The 17,924-nt window shown below is 35.2% G+C and overlaps 1 protein-coding gene across 13 annotated transcripts in view; it reads left to right on the forward strand.

Moving 5' to 3' along the window:
• Positions 1–3,629: 3,629 nt before the first annotated feature.
• LOC131668504 (zinc finger protein ZFP2-like) overlaps positions 3,630–17,924 on the forward strand; it is a 44,597-nt gene continuing 30,302 nt past the window's right edge. For 11 of the 13 annotated variants that reach the window (XR_009302284.1, XR_009302283.1, XM_058942740.1 and 8 more), the window contains exons 1-4: positions 3,630–3,910; positions 6,574–6,753; positions 6,938–7,241; positions 7,316–7,481. Coding sequence is in view for 11 of the 13 variants with exons in the window: in XM_058942740.1 (XP_058798723.1) it covers positions 3,776–3,910; positions 6,574–6,753; positions 6,938–7,241; positions 7,316–7,481 (785 nt within the window). In the remaining 2 variants the exon portion in view is untranslated. Of the gene's footprint in view, positions 3,911–6,573; positions 6,754–6,937; positions 7,242–7,315; positions 7,482–9,898; positions 11,878–13,794; positions 16,861–17,924 lie in introns of those variants that run through there. The other 2 variants (XM_058942747.1, XM_058942749.1) reach the window with 2 other exon arrangements.

Raw genomic sequence — 17,924 nt, forward strand, 5'->3', positions numbered from 1 at the left:
TTCTTTAAGAGTTATGTTGTAATAAGATTATCGTAGCACGCGCGCGTATGTGTGCGTTTTTGTTTGTTTATATGTACGTATCATCTCGAAAATTCCATTTTTATAGATATATTCAAATACAGATATACAGAAAAATAATCATATTCCATGTCAACAAAGGGCAGTTTTAATTTTCCGATTACTCTGACACAAAAAATTCAATATCTAAACCTCATATTTGCCACCCTCGGCTTCACCCACTTAGTTGTCACTTTCCGTAGATTATATGAAAAATACTTTTTCCTTTCTAGATGCATATGCTTAATGGTTTTTTAGTTTACAAGTTACCTCCACCAATTTACACCGTTTACGCCAATGATTTATGTGTGTTTCAAGAAACACATAAGCAATTTTATTTTTAACAGTTTTTGCACTTTTTCATTTTTATTAGTTTTGATGCTAAGTCGAAAGATGAAATCAATTTTCGAATGTAATAAATATATTTAGAAAAACTCTTCTCTAAATACATTCATCATTTTCATGTTATTCTAGCGACACTCCTTTGTTTTCGCAAGTTTATTAGTATTCACATTGTCGATTTTCAAATTATTGGTTATTGAATTTAGTAATAAACAAAACACATGAAGAAATAGGTCGATCGGTCTAGACCGGGGAGGGCAGCTTGATTTTCAAATCGCAGTCTTGCAATTCAATACTTTCGGCCAAAAGAAAGTTAAGACTCCGTACTTTAGTCACCTCTTGTTAACTGATTGAAATATCTGAGCAACCAATGAATATATAAATTCCAATTTTTTTCAAAATAAATTAACGGCGCCGAATGCACTGAAATCAATTCACAGAATTTCATAAGAAATCTCGATTTATAATTTTCTTCATTGTTGATGATATTTATTCGAAGCTAAACTTTATACAATAAAGTATTCATTAAATTTATATATGCTATAAATAAATGTATTTGAAATGCTTTAAGAATACCTTAATGTATTATTTTATGGGTAAGCCGTTGAAAGAACAAATTATTATATTTATTTGAATTAATAGAATATCAATAGATTGAAAATGTCTTGATCTATTATTTAATGCTGATTTACTTATAACATTGATCCACGTAACAACATTCAGTAAATCACAAATAAAATAACTTCACTTGACAAGCCATTACTATTTTATATAGGAAAAATAAAAATATACAGGGTTAGATGCGCTTTCGCGCTCTTATTTTCTTTTTCATCTCTTATTGTTCTATTAATTAACAAATTTAAAATAAATTAATTTTTTCAAAATTTTTTTATAAAAGACACAGCGGAAAAATGTGTATTAGTGATAAAAAACATTTTCAAATTCATGATTTATCCTATTGAAAACTGTAATAAAATATCATAGATCTGCAAAATATAAAGGGTTGTAATTGGTTTTGGCCAACTGAGAGTCATTTCCAAAGTAATTGTTTTCGTATAATTCCAATCCGAAGTCAGAATTTGTCTATCACGTCAGGATTCTTAGATATGCTAACCTAAAGAAGTGAAAAAGGCCATTTTTTGCTATATGTGAGATTCCGTAACATCGCAAAATATTTTTTTTTCAAAAATGGGAAAAACCATCTAAAAGGTCTGTTTTTACTTTTCAAAATCCATTTTTAAGATTTCAGATATTTTTTTTCTTTCATCGAGACATCACTATTTGAAAGCAAGTATTTTCGCATATGCTATATATATTAGCTGTTTCGAGACTTCTGAACTACTTGATTTTCATCAAATAACTTCGGATTCAAATTCTACGCCAAAAATGACTGAAAGTGACCCTCAGTTGGCCAAGAACAGAATCATGCAGATCTGTATATCTTAGTTTTTCGTGAGTGCATGGAAATTAATTCCAGCGTGAGTATCGTACGTACTTGTATAAAATACTTAGTTTGAATGTGTTGAACCAGATTTGAAGAATGAAAAATATCAATTTAAATTGTCTAAAAATTCTTACTCAATTTCTTACGTAAATTCTTACCTAATGACTTAGCCTAAACGGCAATTTCATAAATAAAAAATCAACCACAAAAACTTATGCAAGTACTTGAAGAAGTTCTAGTGTTACTTCTTTTATAATTTTTTACTCAAGTTCTGACCTAATAAATTGCATTTTAATTTTCAGACGGGCCGCATGAGTATGTATATCACATGACTATATCTCAGTTAATCAGATCATGAATAAAATGCTTCAACCTAGCGCAACCATCACTTTTTCATAAGCGGAGAAAGCTGGGAAACAATGAATAACATTACGATCTTGAATGATCGATTAAAGATGGTATTTTTTATGTTTTATTTTAGTACTAAAAATAAATGAAATTAGTACTAAAATAAAAAAATCAACAAAAATCAATTTAAATTCTCGCGCTTTTTTTTCATTTGGACCAATCAGGTAACGAATAAAATACTTCAACATGACTTCCATCACTCTTTTATAAGGTTATTATTATTATATATTATATATTATTATTATTATTATTATTATTATAAGAAAATAAATAAATAATAATTCCAATACACGTACATACACATCCATACTGCTTAATAATGGAACCTACGTCACTACTTTTCCACCAATCAGATCACGAATAAAATGCCTTGACATTGGCAGGCCATTACTTTTATATATATCAGGAGAATGTAACGGGATAGGATAGAAATAAGAAAACGTGGCAACGCCAAAGACATAGAAATTGAGAAAAGGAATATGAGCAAACTTTGCCACTGATACTATATATAACTATACATGCTTAAATTACATAATATTTATTACTTTAAATAGTAAAGCGCAATTATAAAAATAAAAATGTACTATTCTTCAATTAGTTCTTTTGCAATCTCTGTTTCACCAAACTTCTATGTAATCATTTCCCGCTCAAACTAATATGAAATGGAATCTAGTCAATTCTAAAGCGAAACCGATAATAAAGCCAAAGAAAAAATCTGTGAAAAAAATAGCTAGTTAAATATTTTCAAATTTCGTTATTGTTGTTTTAATTATGATTTTTCAACTTATATTATGAATTCAACTTCATTTGTTGTGAATTATTATGTTATTAGTGATGAAATTTATTAACAAATAAATGGTATAATTGCTACTGAAAATTATAACACATTTTTTTTAATATCTAATAATTTTAGATATTAAAAAAGTTATTAAAATAATTTTACTTAAAATTTTTATATATTTCGTTAAATATACAGTTTGTAAAATAAGGTTTTTAAGAAGTCATAAGCCTATATTTTCTATTATTATTCAGGACCATTTTCAAAACTGCGAGTTAAACAATTTTTTTCTTTTTTCAATTGTAAATTTTGTTAATTTTGGGGATTTGCTCATATACTTTTCAATGCAGAATAAGGAATAAACATTCATTATTCTTTATCTTATTTCATCAGGCTCATTGACGTATTCGATATATCGTTCGACTTTGTTACAGACGGTCAAAATCCTAACCTCTAATATTGGTAACTGACCAGTTAATATCGAGAGTTGTGCACTAGCTGCGAGATATCGCTTACTTCTAAAACCCAACTGTTTAAACTCGAAACGAGCGAGAGAGCGAGAGCCGAGACGGAAGTAGCGCTGAGTTAGATGTCGTTGTAGCCAGTGGCGTTGGTCGGTAAAGCAAGCGGTCGCGGGACGAACCGCGAGTGGCCGCGAGCAGCAGAGCTCATCGAACGACCTGTAGTGGCGGTGGCACAACGCGAGGCGGGGCTGCTTTACGCAGCGTTAATATAACAGAGATACGATGTCGTCCCCGTTGGACTATCTCGAACTGTGCAGATTATGCCTGGTAAAAGATCGCGTGCAAGTGCCCATTTTCGAGGACGATGGTGACGTTAATCAAATTTTTCTCAAAATCCACGCTTGCCTGCCGGTCAAAGTAAGTTTCATATATATATATATATATATATATATATATCTTTCTCTCTCTCTCTCTCTCTCTCTCTCTCTCTCTCTCGGAGCTTCCGCCATCTTTGTCACTCGTTCTCGCTCTTTTGTATATCCCAACGCGACTGTTTGTTACAGTTCATTTTACATTAACTACGTTTTAATAGAATTTTGCTTTTGCGTTTTGTGATGTACCTTTTATTTTTTATTATGCGTGCGCTTGATTGTTTAATGGGTGGGGAGACGGTAAAACAACGGAGAGTAGATAAAGTAAATTAAGGCCGGTCTGCATTTAATGAGAACGTTGGCACGTACCTTTACATAAACGCGGTTCTACTTTGAACTTGGATGCTGTAACTTTTACAAGTTAAACAACTTTACGAATGACTGAATATCTTCGTAAGGATAAATAATTTTGTATCATTATTTCTCAAAAATAGTAACTGTCCTTCGACGTATTTAATGATCAGCATATCAGAACTGTAACATCCCCATAAATGGCTTAGTTAACGTATAGCGTATACACCAACCATGAAAGTAAAAAAGTCCGTTTTGTGAGCATGCAACAGAGTTGATGGGAAAGGAAAATGAGCGAAGGATCCGTCGACAATACTGACAATCGATGTTATTGTTTTCTATGTGTAGATGACAGGTAATCGGCCGAGCGTAAAAACAAAACTGCGACAACCGGCGGCACATGTGTTATTTATTCTCTAATTAGAATGCAAAATTATTTAAAACGAAAAGAGAATGCGTTGATTTCGTCGTTACTGGAAAATCGATTCTTAACAATTTGCTGCTTATGTGTGTACATGTATGCGTATGTGCACTTACTCTTGTCTGGATGAGCGAGCGAGAGAGAGAGAGAGAGAGAGAGAAAGCGAGCGAGCGACGCCGCCACCATTTTGCGTTGCGCGTCGGGGTCGTCGGGGCTTGGGGCTTTCTCATCTATTATGTACGGATCCGCAAGGCTGGGAAAAGTTTACTCTACGGAAAAATTACAAAATTTGTACAGTTCATTGACCACTGCTTCAACAAAATTATATTTATTTCTTATTATTTGTTTCATTTCTAAATAAATATTTCGATGTTTCACTGAATTATTGAAATATCGTCACTTGTAAACATTTAAGATATATTAATGATTTTTAGCGTGCTCATCTTTTTCGTCTTTTTTTGCATTCATTTTAATGCACGACAATAAATCAAAACTTTTATTGGCGAAATTAAAAATTCGAAATTCAATATATATTAAACATTCCATTGATTTGATACGAACCGACAATATTACTTACTGATAAATAAATATACAGTTATGATGATATTATCACGATCTAAAAAAATTATCGATGAATTTTTGAAGTTTTTATCATCTCAAGTTTTATGTTGAAAAATAATCATTCAAAAGTTCGAAAAACACTATGAAAAATGTATTATAAATTCTTAAAACATTATTATTTTCTATAATAATATCCCTCACGATGTAAATAACATATTTTGGTATAGAACGTTCAAGATTGTAATTAGCGCTTTATTAAAACAATTTTCTAACATTTTACGTAACTTAGTAAAGCCGAAATCACTGTACAATATTTTATCGTGATAATCTATCGATTTATATCTTTTATTGACTACTTTGTTTATTTCACATAAAGCAAAGTTCAATTGATTTCGCAATCAAGATATTAGTTAGTTATTATTTTGAGGTTAGTATGATTAAACCCATCAATTCGTATCAAATTCATGCTAATTATACGGATAAACTTTTCGAACAGTTAATCGTTTACGAAAATTTGCAGTAATTTTTTATAAGCATACACAACATATACTATTACATAACAACTGATCACGTGACTAAATTTCAGCCTATCACAGATCACTAATAAACTGGCTTTGTCGGGTTCTCTTTTTTATTCTTTTTTTATTTTATTTTTATAATAAGAGAAATAAGAAGATTATAAGAGGAATTATAAGAGAAAATATGTATAATTTTTAGAAAGTATTGAATTAACCATACGTCATTCAATTGGATCATGTAAAGAATTTATTTGTTAACGTTTCGGACTATTTATTTAGTCGTTCTGTAATAATTGTAAGCATTTACAATTATGATATCACAAATGAAAAAGTTAGTGATTTTTACAAAACTATCGAGAACGCATATTCAAAAGACGTTTTCTTTGCCGTTATACAATTTTCTTTTATCGTTAATTTCACTGATGCAAGAAATAAAATCTCTATAAATATTAAGATTTTCAACATACAGCTCTGTGGTATAAAAGTAAGCGTCAAAGATTTACCATAAAAAGAATTCTGACATATGGTGAGCGTGAACTTTTCCAAAGTTCAAGGTGTAATCGAATTTCGTTCGATATGACTATTTCTTTTTTTTTTTTTCTTTATGTATGTTTGGACATATCTCTGGAACGGATACACCAATTTCAATGGAGGGGTCGGGAGACTTATTGGTAAGGGTATGTTAGCGAGATAGTCCCATTTCCTCACTGACTCGATCAAAACATAACTGCTAAAAATTGCAGAAAGATGATATTGAAGTCGGCCTTGTCTTGGAAAAATTACTTTATAAGAAATAATTGAAAAGTGGTTTCTGTGATTTAAAGATTATATATGTATGTTTTTGTACTTATATTGCAGGTGTCCAGGGATGACAAACTACCTAGAAAAATATGCAGTGACTGTTCGTACAAACTAGAATTATTTTATCAATTTTGGAATACAACAGCCAATGCCGAGAAACAGCTTCTACAATGGCTTGGCGAAGATGACGGCCTGGATGACAAGCAACAAGGTTATGTAACAGAGGTCCTTGACCCAGTAAGTACTTTTATATTCTACAACTTACATAAGTTACATAAAGTTACATAAAATTTCTTAGCTGAAGAGTATCGTCAACACTTTTATCTAGCTATGAGATTTTATATTTGATAGATATAGCACTTGGTCAAAATATGCATTTTTAAGATAATTTTTATTGTATTATTTTTTCTTTCATTTGTAGAATGTGATGAAGCAGGAGGGGAATAGTGATAGTAGATTAGACAATAGTGTAATGCAAGTGAGTGGGCACCAAAATATGGATATTAACATGATTGAGAACATGTCTATTATCACCATGCCTGCTGGAAGTGATCAACAATTTACTACAGTTCCTATGGGCACACGGGGCACTGTACAAACTGTCCAAGTCCCGGGTCCAAGCACACAGACAGCACATGATCAAACAGGAGTTGCACACTTGCAAGAAGTTGAAGTGGATCAGGAGGATGAAGATAATATGGATGATGGATGTGATAACGATGATGGTAAGTGGCAGTTCAAACTGCACAACCATCAAGTTATAACTAAACTGATTGATAATAAAACCATGTAATTTTAGGCCTACCTGTCAAAGAGGAAACTGATGAAGGTGATAGGTCTCTAGAACAATCATATGTATCCTTGCCCTGTGATGAGGCTGGTCCATCTGGTCTACAACAACAAAAAATTTCAGAAATGTCTGAAATTACAATTCAACAGACTGCTGATGGCGATCACAAAACTGGGTAAGTGTCTAACTTAAGTTTTTCAAAAAAAGAGTCAAAAATGTTTCGTTGTGGCAATACGCAAACAATTAATACACCACGAATTTAGAAATATCATACATTTTCTCTATTTAAATTGTGATATGAATTCTAACAATTTATTTTCAATTCAAGTTTGTTAAATTTGAATGTCAATTTTTTGGTATCGTGCAATTTGCACAAGGTAAGTGCTCACACTGAAGTCACAACCATTTTTGACTCTTAAGTATTCTGTAATTTGGCCTTCATCTAGTCTTGAGACATTGAAATGAATAATTATTTAAATCTTTGCTTTTCCAAATTACCGGATACAGTAAGTTTTTACGTACACACATAAAGTAGCATGTATAGAGTTTACATTTCAATGACAAATGTCTTTCACATTTCATTTACAACAATTTATATTGTGATCTCGAAAACTTGACAAATAAGCTCATTGAAATGTAAACTGCAGTAGATATTACATGTACACCAGAATAGAGAGATTTATGAAAGACTTGGGTGACTTTGAAATGATAAAGAATGGTAATTGGTTAATTAATACTTTGACATGAAATTTGAAATCTCTCTGTTCCATTAAGGATAATGTTTACATGTTGTCGATATAACATTCCCACGCTTACGTAAAGGCACTAATGCCGCACTTGACCGAAATCGGTCAGAAGACATCACTGACGATCGATAGGTTTATCTGTGAAAGTCACTGTAATATGTAAGTTGTAATAAACGCGATACGAATTTGATGTCGGTCACAACATGGCCTCCGTTAAGTGCCAAACGATTCAAATTTCGTTTTTTTGACGTTGTCACATGCAAAGGGCGCGAAGTAGAGAACACGACAACGGGAAAGTGTCTACATAGATGAATGTCTTTAAATGACAGAAAGACTCGAATTCGTAAAAAAGTTGACTATGACAAACGAATTCCTGTGAACTTGGTTCGAGCGAAATCGTCGCGCGTATTATGTCGCAATTATTGTGTGTCCGAAACAAAAAGTGTGAACCTAAATGAGAAGTTGAATCTGGATTTTCAAGAGGATAAACAAGATTTTCGGGGCTGCCTGACCATATAGGATCGACCGTTGCTTTCAAAAGGCGAGTATCTTTTTTTATTTCTGTAGTTTTAAGTTGTACTTAAAATCCTTTTAATTTGGGTCCCGGGTATTTAAATAATATTTTTTTTGTTACAATAATACCTTGTTGAATTACGTGCCTTTGTTGCTTCGAAAAGTGATGACTTTGAGCGATTTTGCTTGGATGTCTGGTTTTCACTTTCGAAGCATTGTCGTGCGTTTGTTTAACAGAGCTCGGCTTTTTTCATACTTTATAGACGTTAAGAGCTTCTCGGCGAGCTTTTGTTGACAATATTGTTTTGACGTCTCGAAGAATACCGCGAGTGCTGTGTGACCTCATTCTCAGATTAATATGGAAAATGATTTTGGAGAAGATGGGCAGCAGGGGCAGACATTTACTATCATGAGTAAAGATAATTGTCTTGTAATAAGAAAGAGGTGAGAATTAATCTTTATATTTCTTTTAAATTAAGAAAAGTGTATGATAATTGCTTATAATTTTTTCCTTGTATTCGACAAAAATTTCTGTTTAAATACCTTTGGACATTTTTTTACAATCGTTATTGTTTGTTCCTCAATAATAACAAATATTGCTACCGTGTCAACTTGTCGTCGATGATTCTAGAAGTTTGAATTAAACTTTTTTATTTATACGGATTCCACCGAAAGAATAGATAGCGATCACTCATTTGTGAGAAGCAAACTATAGCACTTTGCACCATGCAGGCACACAAAAGCAATGCTATCATTATATATCAATGTAAAATGTATGCGTATGAAAGTTAATTGCAATACGTTGAAATAACACCACCTGCTATTTGTCTCGTGATCATAATTTTAGTATTAATATTTTCTCGTTCTACCGTATGGTCACCAATGACGTCTTTTGAAAAATAGTAATAATAATAATTTTAATTGCACGATAAGAGCACATGAGAAACATTGGTTCCTTCCTTTTTAATTTTGAACCGAATGATTTTTTGTGCACTGAGAACGTTCCAGTTCTATTAACGACGTATGAATACGCATTTTTAAATGATCTCTTCAAAAAAATGTTGGTTAAATTATTGGATTGTTTGGGCATTTGGTCGAGTGGTTCAAGTTAAACAAAACTATTAGTAATGGAGCAAAACAGCTTGATAATTGATGGAAAAATTGTACAAAAACGTTTATCTTGGTGCTAAAAAGATCGCAGTGTCCTAGAAGCAGCACTGGCAACGCTTGCTCAATTTTACGCACCAAACAAATATTCCACAGGTGAAATTATCTCACGCATCGTACTATCTGAGTAGTAAGTTTGAGGAACGTGGGTTTCCTTTAATTGCAGAGACGAGACCTTCGGCGGTTTGTCAGGCATGCTCCGACAGATTCTCTCACCGTCATCGGAAAGCGATGAATTAAATTTCCTGCACCACCATCATCAGCAATACAGTACCACGGTACTCACGTCGGGTCTTCAGATGCAGCCATCAGCTTTGAGTCATCACCAGCTGGTAACTATGCAGGAACAGCTGCAGCAACAGCAGGTAGTGTACCAAGACCACGTGCAGCTACTCACGGAGACTCACTCGTGTCCGCACTGTGGTACCAAGTTGACTTATCACGTGCGCACCGGTGAGATCAACGCGGAAGCTTTGTTGATGCGATTCACCTGCCACGCGTGCTCGCGTACCTTCCTCGCTCAGAGCCACATACGTCTGCAAATCGAGGAGCTGCCACCGCCTCAATCGTCCATGGCCGGGCAAGCAACCTATCAAGCTCCACCATCGTCGTCGGTTCAGCCCCAGCAACAACAGCACCATCATCATCATCATCATCATCATCATCAGCAGCAGCAGCAGCAGCAGCAGCAGCAGCAGCAGCAGCAGCAACAACAGCAGCAGCAACAACAGCAGCAACAACAGCAGCAACAGCAGCAGCAGCAACAGCAGCAGCAGCAACAGCAGCAACAGCAGCAACAACAGCAGCAACAGCAGCAGCAACAGCAGCAGCAGCAGCAGCAACAGCAGCACCAGCACCAGCACCAGCACAAGCAAGACAACAGTTTTTCTTGCGAGCGTTGCCAAGCAACTTTCCGATATCGCACTCTATTGGAGAAGCATCGCAAGATGCATGAGGCCGCCGCCGGCCAAGATAAACCTTACTCGTGTCCCCGCTGCCTGATGCGCTTCGAGACGCGAAACCTCTACAACCATCACGCTAAGACACACAAGCCCGAACGCGCGAGTACGACTAGCAGTGTCAGCGGCGGCGCGAGCAGCGCACCAACGGCCAAGGACGAGGCCTTGCTATATAGCGGTAGCAAGTCCAATAATGCCGTCGCTTACCCCTGCGAGACCTGCGCCAAAGAGTTCCCCACGCCCGAGTCGCTGGCATCGCATAAGGCGGTGCATAGATCACGGCCGCTCATCTGTGACGTCTGCGGCAAAGGCTTCACTCACCGCAAGTACTATGTCGTTCACCAGCGCATACACACCGGCGAAAGACCCTATCTGTGTGCCATGTGCGGCAAATCCTTTACCCAGGCGTCAACCCTCACCGTACACCGTAGATATCACACCGGCGAGCGGCCCTACACTTGTACCCTCTGCGGCAAGGGTTTCGTCACGCGCACCATTATGCTCAATCACATGAAGAAACATTAAGAGTCCTCTCTGTAAATACGCCCTCCTCTCCTTTTTCTCTCCTCTTCTTTCTTCTTCTCCTTTTTCTTTTCCCCTTTCTATTGCTTAGTCAGGAGTATTCGATTATCAGCCAAATTACCGATAGATAGAAGCTATGACAAATGACCAAATTAGTATTTATGTTTTTGCTGTATCGCGTAACCTCATATCTGGATACTCGGTATTGGTAATTCAATGTTAAACACCTTATCAAATATAATCACTGTGATAAATACTTTGTACTTGTATATATATGCTATTAGTTTTAGAGACTATTACAAATTACGAATTAACCGACCGAGTTCGATAGACATAACCAAAAATCAATTTCGATGAAGTTTCGATCAGCCAGAAATTAGTGTGTAAACCTGCAAGTGCCTTTGAATCAAATCATAGGAAACTGAATTTTCAAATGCAATAAACAAAGTGCCATTAAGCTTCGACGGAGTTTTAATTGTGGATGTAGGTAATTGTTGGGTATTCAATGAGTTTAGCCAAATATTCAAGTCTTGAGTGATAGCAGGATTTAGAGAGTTGACCAGAGTATCAGATTAAACTTGATTTTCAATAGAATTAGTAATTTTATAAGTAGCTGATAAATACGGCAAAGTCCTTGCATAACTAGTCAAAATAAACAAGGAAATACGCTTAAACGTTTATATATTATTATTATTATTATTATTATTATTATTATTATTATTATTATTATTATTATTATTATTACTGTTTAATCTTAACCATAACAACACTGATATAAAATCAATCTTTATTATATATAGATTATAAAATACATTTGATAGCAAATGTAGTGAAAACATACTAATTTCAATTGTAAATGTTTTTATTCAAGTTGGAATTATCAAGACCTGATTAGGAACACTTTATAGGTAATATGTTTCAATTTTATTCGATTTTCTTTTTAAAATACTTGAAAAATTGTTTAGACGTAGCTCGTCGATTAAATTCTAAATATAAATAATTTTTTAATACATTACATCCTTTTCCTTTTTTCAACTAAACTATTAATTCAAATCACTATTATTAATGATTTATCAGGTAGAGTTACTTTGTTGTAATCAATATGTATTAGAAAGAGTTATATAACAATAATAAAAGTCAAGTTATGTAAACAAGCTAATTACATTTCAATCCTTAATCAATAAGATTTTTAAACGATTGCTGTTCGATAACTGCTTTATTTTGTTTCTTTTATCTCAAATATTTTCATTGATGTATACGCGTTTGCTATACAATCAATACATTTTGAGAAATTATTGTAGTATCCCGAAAAAAATTCTCATTGTCGTTTACATGACATGTTAGATGACTTGATATTTAAAAGTATATAACCATTTTTTTCTATTTGCGCAAGTATCGCTATGTAATGGAGTGTAGAAATCACAAGCTAAGGTAGGTATCAATAATTTTTCAACTTCATTTATTTCTCTTAACTCATGTAAGTATGTATGTATGTATGTATGTATGTATGCATGCATGTATGCATGCATGTATGTATGCATGCATGCATGTATGTATGTATGCATGCATGCATGTATGTATGTATGTATGCATGCATGCATGTATGTATGTATGTATGTATGCATGTATGTATGCATGTATGTATGTATGTATGTATGTATGCATGTATGTATGCATGCATGCATGCATGTATGTATGTATGTATGTATGCATGCATGTATGTATGTATGTATGTATGTATGTATGCATGCATGTATGTATGTATGTATGTATGTATGCATGCATGCATGCATGCATGTATGTATGTATGTATGTATGTATGTATGTATGTATGTATGTATGTATGTATGTATGTATGTATGTATGTATGTATGTATGTATGTATGTATGTTAGTATGTATGTTAGTATGTATGTATGTATGTATGTATGTATGTATGTATGTATGTATGTATGTATGTATGTATGTATGTATGTATGTATGTATGTATGTATGTATGTATGTACATAGGTACGTACGTACGTAGGTCAGGACAATATTGAACGTGCTCTTGTTCGGTAACGATCAAGAGACGTTACGTTTGATTGTAAGTACATCAATGCTAAATTATAAGGTTCATACTAAATTGAATAGTATGGTGAAGTTGCGTCTCAATTAAGTTTCATCTTTGAAACCTTACGATATATCATCGGGCCAGTAGCTCAGTGAAAAATGATTTGAAGAAGTAAACGAGCAGGTTAAAAAAGAACGAAATACATGCACAGTTGAATTAGTATATTACTTTATGGATGAATTTTTTGAGCATGCAAAAACCAATGAATAATGTTGAACTACATATATATCATTTGACTGCCTTTGTCTTTCGTTACCTGATAATAATCGACGACAGTGCCGGCGATCTAGTGCCATCGTAAAGCGTTTATTGAGAAAAGATAACGAAAACCATCACAGCTAAATAAAAGCTATGCACGTGTGCCGTGTTGTTTTTAACCTAAAGCTTGGTGCGAGCTTGTCGGTTTTCACTGAGAGAAAGCGCGCGACAGTTCAGCCTGATCGATCTAATCTTATGTCTTTGTTTGCAGATACTACGTAACTGCTGCGCAAGAGGACGAGATGTCGACGGAACAGTCGACGATCAAAGTCTACTCGGCTGACAGTTCGACCTCGACGACGATTCTCATCGCCACGACCACGACAGCAGCAGCACATCTACGTGACGGGCAGCAGACGAATGGCGGTGAACACCTGATGGTTGTATCGACGGACAGCCACATGCTGCACTGCTGTCCGCTATGCGACCAAGCATTCGTTGACGAAGTATTGTTGGGCTACCACCTCAAGGCCGTGCACCCGACTGAGCCGAAGCTCGAGTCCGTGGAGCAGGAAGAGCAGTCTCCGACTGCTTCGCTGATGATTTACGCCTGCGAACAGTGCGGCGTCACCTTCGCCAAAGAAGCCTCTCTACTGGAGCACCAGGTGAGCTGCTGCGGCAGCGCGAGCATCGCGCCACAGCAGCCACCGCCGGCTCAGCAGCAGAAGATCTACCAGTGCGAGATATGCGAGTACAGTACTCCGCATCGACAAAACTTGGGTAGCCACCAGCGCCGACACAGTCAAAACTACAAGTACCAGTGTGAGCTGTGCGGCGCACGCTTTTATGCGCGTAATAACTACCAGGAGCACGTGCTGGCGGTACACTCGAAGGAAAAGCCCTTCCAGTGTGATAAGTGTCCGGCGACCTTCCGCTACCGGCAGGGTCTGCGTCTGCACGCCAAGCTCCACCAGCCGGACTACGTGCCGCCACAGAAGAAGCATGCCTGCGATGTTTGCAACAAGCGATTCTGCCGGCGCCAGGTACTGATGGTGCACATGCGAACCCACGGTAACACGGGTGCGCCGCTCAACGAGTTCGTCTGCAACATCTGCGGCAAGGCTGTCTCCAGCAAGACCTACCTCACGGTCCACGTGCGCAAGCATACCGGCGAGAAACCCCATGTGTGTGACCTCTGCGGTAAGGGTTTCATCTCGCAAAACTACCTAAGCGTACATCGCAGAACCCACACCGGCGAGAGGCCCCACAAGTGCACTCACTGCGAGAAGTCCTTTACACAGCGAACCACCCTCGTCGTCCATCTTAGGAGCCACACCGGTGATAGGCCGTACCCTTGCACCTTCTGTACCAAGAGTTTTGCCTCGAAGACCATGCTTAACTCGCACCTCAAAACCCACGCCAAGCAGAATGCGAGGGCTCGGCAGGATCAGGAGACTCAGCTGCACTTGCAGCAGCAGAGAATACTGCTGTCTCCCGAGGAGGAGCAGCAGGCTTTATTTGGGCAGCAGCAGCAACAGCACCTTCACCATCACGAGATCGTTAGCCAGCAGCAGGAGGTAGAGACTACCGAGGTCACTTTGCCTCCTACGTAGGACGAATAGTGTCGATTCCATTTTTTCCAACCTTGATCTTTATAAACAAACTTGCGTTTAGATTAATAGTGACAACAGGTGGTTTTTCGCTCACACGCAGCTCCAGTATTAAGTATTTGTAGAGCTGTGCTGCTTTATGTTATACTAACCATGTATGTAGATTCATATTGTAACCCAGCAAGTATCATTTCATGCTTTGATATAATTATTGTACAAGTTTAGCTTCAGGTATCTCAATCTGACAATAAATATGAATTTCATACGGGCATTGCAATCATAATGAATAAGAATTCTTGTTAACCGTCACTCGTGGTATCGCGAGCGCCTTATACATAATCTATTATAAATGTATTAATTTTTAATCAACATTTCCAAAAGTTTATCCAAATCAAGGATATAAATGTATTAAAAAACGGCGGAATTTAAATTTTCAAATGTAACTGTGAGTCAAGATATTTCCCATTACGTTACTTTCAACATAACATGTGAATTAATAAAAATTTCCGATTCGAAATAAATACGAACGAAATAAATTTGAAAGGAATAAATAAATCGATTAGCGAACAAACCAGCAGTCAATGAATAAATGCAAGTAATAAAAAGGTAATGATTATTGTGAGCTAGGTTATAAGTTACATGTATAGAATGCTAAACCGTCCATAAAGTTCGATTTTTTAGTGCTAGGACTAGGAGACACAAATGCGTAGCTGTCACTTAAATAATTGAATATATTCTGTTCTTCCTGTCATATTTTATTTGCAAGAATACTTTGCCGTTGTAACGATGTCCTTTCCAAATGACTTCATATCGCGTTCAAATTTATAACAGCATGTTGTTATTGTTATACAATGAAATAAGTAGCAATAAAATAGGAAAAAACAACTTTGTGCCTTAGTTCCTAAGACAGGTATTTCATGTGTTTGTAATACTCTATGAGACTTGTGTGTAAAATCAGTGTACTTGATAATGATACTTAAGTTTTAAAGTGATGATTGTGCAGCAGAGATTAGAAAAGATTAGTAAATTGTTCACTGCTTCGTGCACCTATCGATTGATATTCGGTACTGAATGTCTTCACTTGTTATCCAATGAACTGCGTTTTTTCAAATGTAAATTACAAAGTTAAAAATGTCAAGCACTGCCTTATCGTGCTGCAGGATTTGATGAAACAGATTTATGTATACAAAAAAGTATTAACTATGTGTGTGTTTGGTGTATATATATGTGTGTATAAATATAAATATAAATATATATATATATATATATATATATATATATCATACCGCAAGTCACAGTAGACTGACTTGAGTAGTAATGATACTAGTGCTATTTTATAAAGAATATAAAAATTAAGGCAGATTAGGTGGGAAAGAGTTATTGCACTAATTTTATATGAAAGTTTTTAACTGGTAAGCCACTGTTTGTGATTAATCGTGTGTAAGTGCACTGTCCAAGCACTGAAATACATGCTATGTACATTGTCTATTTTTAAAGATATAAATATATAAATTAATTTACACTTGTGGTACATTTTCACATAAACTTGTTTTTTATAGATACTTTTTTACAAATATTGCAATGCGCGCGTATGAGGAAAGCTGCTTAAGAGAAAAAGAAGCAGCGTAGTTTTATTTCTATTTTCTTTTCTTATTATAGAATTTGAAATTTTATCATTTAGACGATCTATATATTGTAGCTGTGCTTTTGTCACATTTTTTTATCGAATAAATGAACATTTTTTTCAAAAAAATTAAGATTTTTATTATCCTATGAATCCCCTTCTCCCCATCCCGCCGCCATCACCACCGTCTCAATAAAATGATATATTTGATTATCTAAAATACTGCGATGCTTATGAGTCATTTTGATGAATATACAATTGAAAAATAAAAATTTAAAGGCGAATTCTCGCAATAATTTTTCAAAAAAATATATAGATATCTAGATTAATTCAGTGGCGTTCCGGCGAAACTAGCTAGGCTAAGTCAAAATATAATGAAAAGTTTCAAGATTTACAACGTTTAATCGGTGGAATCGTATTTCGTAAATATGCTGCTTGTTAAGATCGGTCAATTCGACTCAGTTTTCATTCGCTGATGATAAGGTGAATATTTCATAATATTAATTTCTTTTGAAAGTGTAGGAGATATAAAAGACTAAAATCTATGGAATCAAGATGACTAATATAGATATAATCCAGGCAGTTCAAGCAAACAATTTAATATGTCTGTTATAATGAAATTATTGTTATAATTATACCAGCGCATGCTAATTTATATCTTATTTAGTATATGTTCTTGTTAAATATCTCAGTCGAATACGCCAATAAACTTTGATGTAGCCAAAATCTACCAAACTATATAGTCGGTTGACTTGGAATATGCAGATAAATTAACTGTTAACTGTCAAATATCAGCTTAAACATAGTTTTAAAAAAAAGTTGAATGCACCATTCAATAGCGTGTCCAACAGTTAGTTTAATGTCATTAAGCAAAAGTAATTTACCGATTTTACGCACTTGCTTGGATTTTGCATTTGAATATTGCGAAATCAAGAGAAATGGACTTGACTGGTTTGACCAGGACGCCACTGCATTGATTGATAATTGCTGAAAACAAACTTTGATACTGCAGAAAACAGCAGCATTGAAAAACTTACAAACAGCTATTAGAAGAAGGTGTAGTAAAAGTATGCTACGTCATCATCAGGTTCACGTACGAGTATAACAGACGTAAATAACGAATCGAATCTATCCGTCAAGGAGTTGCCAAGTAACGTTTCTATTTTA

Source organism: Phymastichus coffea, unplaced genomic scaffold (assembly GCF_024137745.1).
Source record: "Phymastichus coffea isolate CEN01 unplaced genomic scaffold, Cenicafe_Pcof_1.1 PCOF00078, whole genome shotgun sequence".
Classification (NCBI taxonomy): domain Eukaryota; kingdom Metazoa; phylum Arthropoda; class Insecta; order Hymenoptera; family Eulophidae; genus Phymastichus; species Phymastichus coffea.